This window comes from Phaethon lepturus, unplaced genomic scaffold, assembly GCF_000687285.1.
Source record: "Phaethon lepturus isolate BGI_N335 unplaced genomic scaffold, ASM68728v1 scaffold32596, whole genome shotgun sequence".
Lineage (NCBI taxonomy): Eukaryota > Metazoa > Chordata > Aves > Phaethontiformes > Phaethontidae > Phaethon > Phaethon lepturus.
In genome coordinates, this window is record NW_010547413.1 from 4,318 (window position 1) to 4,911 (window position 594).

The window sequence follows — 594 nt, forward strand, 5'->3', positions numbered from 1 at the left end:
CGTGTGGGCCCGCGCTTCCTGCTGCCCTGGGGAGGGACCACTGCCGTCCCCCGTGCCCGCACGGACTCTGAGCACCTCCTTGGCTTGAGGTGAGGTGTGGGCAAGACCTGAGAGCCCTGATGCCAGGCAGAAGGACCTCCTAATGTGATGCCCTCCCCATGTACTGGCCCCTCCAGGTTTTGGAGCCACAGTTCCGCCCTTGGAGGAGCCAATTGTGGCCCTGGCTGCTGGTGGGGGGAGAGGGTCAGGATGTGGTGGTCCCCAGCCCACACCTACCTGGCTGGCCTTGGCGTTGACATTGCCCATGCTGAAAAGCCTCCTGACCACATTCATGTCATCTTCCTGCTCGACAGCTGCCAGCGCAGCCAGCATGAGAGCTGTGTAGCCAGCTTTGTTCTGGTGGTCCACATTACAGACCCCTGTGGGGATGGGCAGAGCGGGGGGGGGCTCAGGGTGCTGTGGGGCTGGTGGGAGGCACGGATTGAGCCACGTGCCAGACTCCTGTCCTGCCCAGGGCGCTGCGAGCTGTTCCACGGGCACAGACCTGCTGACGCATCCCCCCCATCAGATCTGGGCTCCCAAAGGGCTGGGGTG

At 64.3% G+C, this 594-nt stretch overlaps 1 protein-coding gene across 1 annotated transcript in view; it reads right to left on the bottom strand.

Moving 5' to 3' along the window:
• The window catches only part of LOC104622765 (KN motif and ankyrin repeat domain-containing protein 3-like), a gene marked incomplete at its 5' end in the record, with an annotated part of 2,914 nt that extends 2,495 nt beyond the window's left edge, over positions 1-419 (bottom strand). Inside the window, one exon of the mRNA XM_010289643.1 lies at positions 277-419. Coding sequence (XP_010287945.1) covers positions 277-419 — 143 coding nt within the window. The remainder of the gene's footprint in view (positions 1-276) is intronic.
• Positions 420-594: the final 175 nt, after the last annotated feature.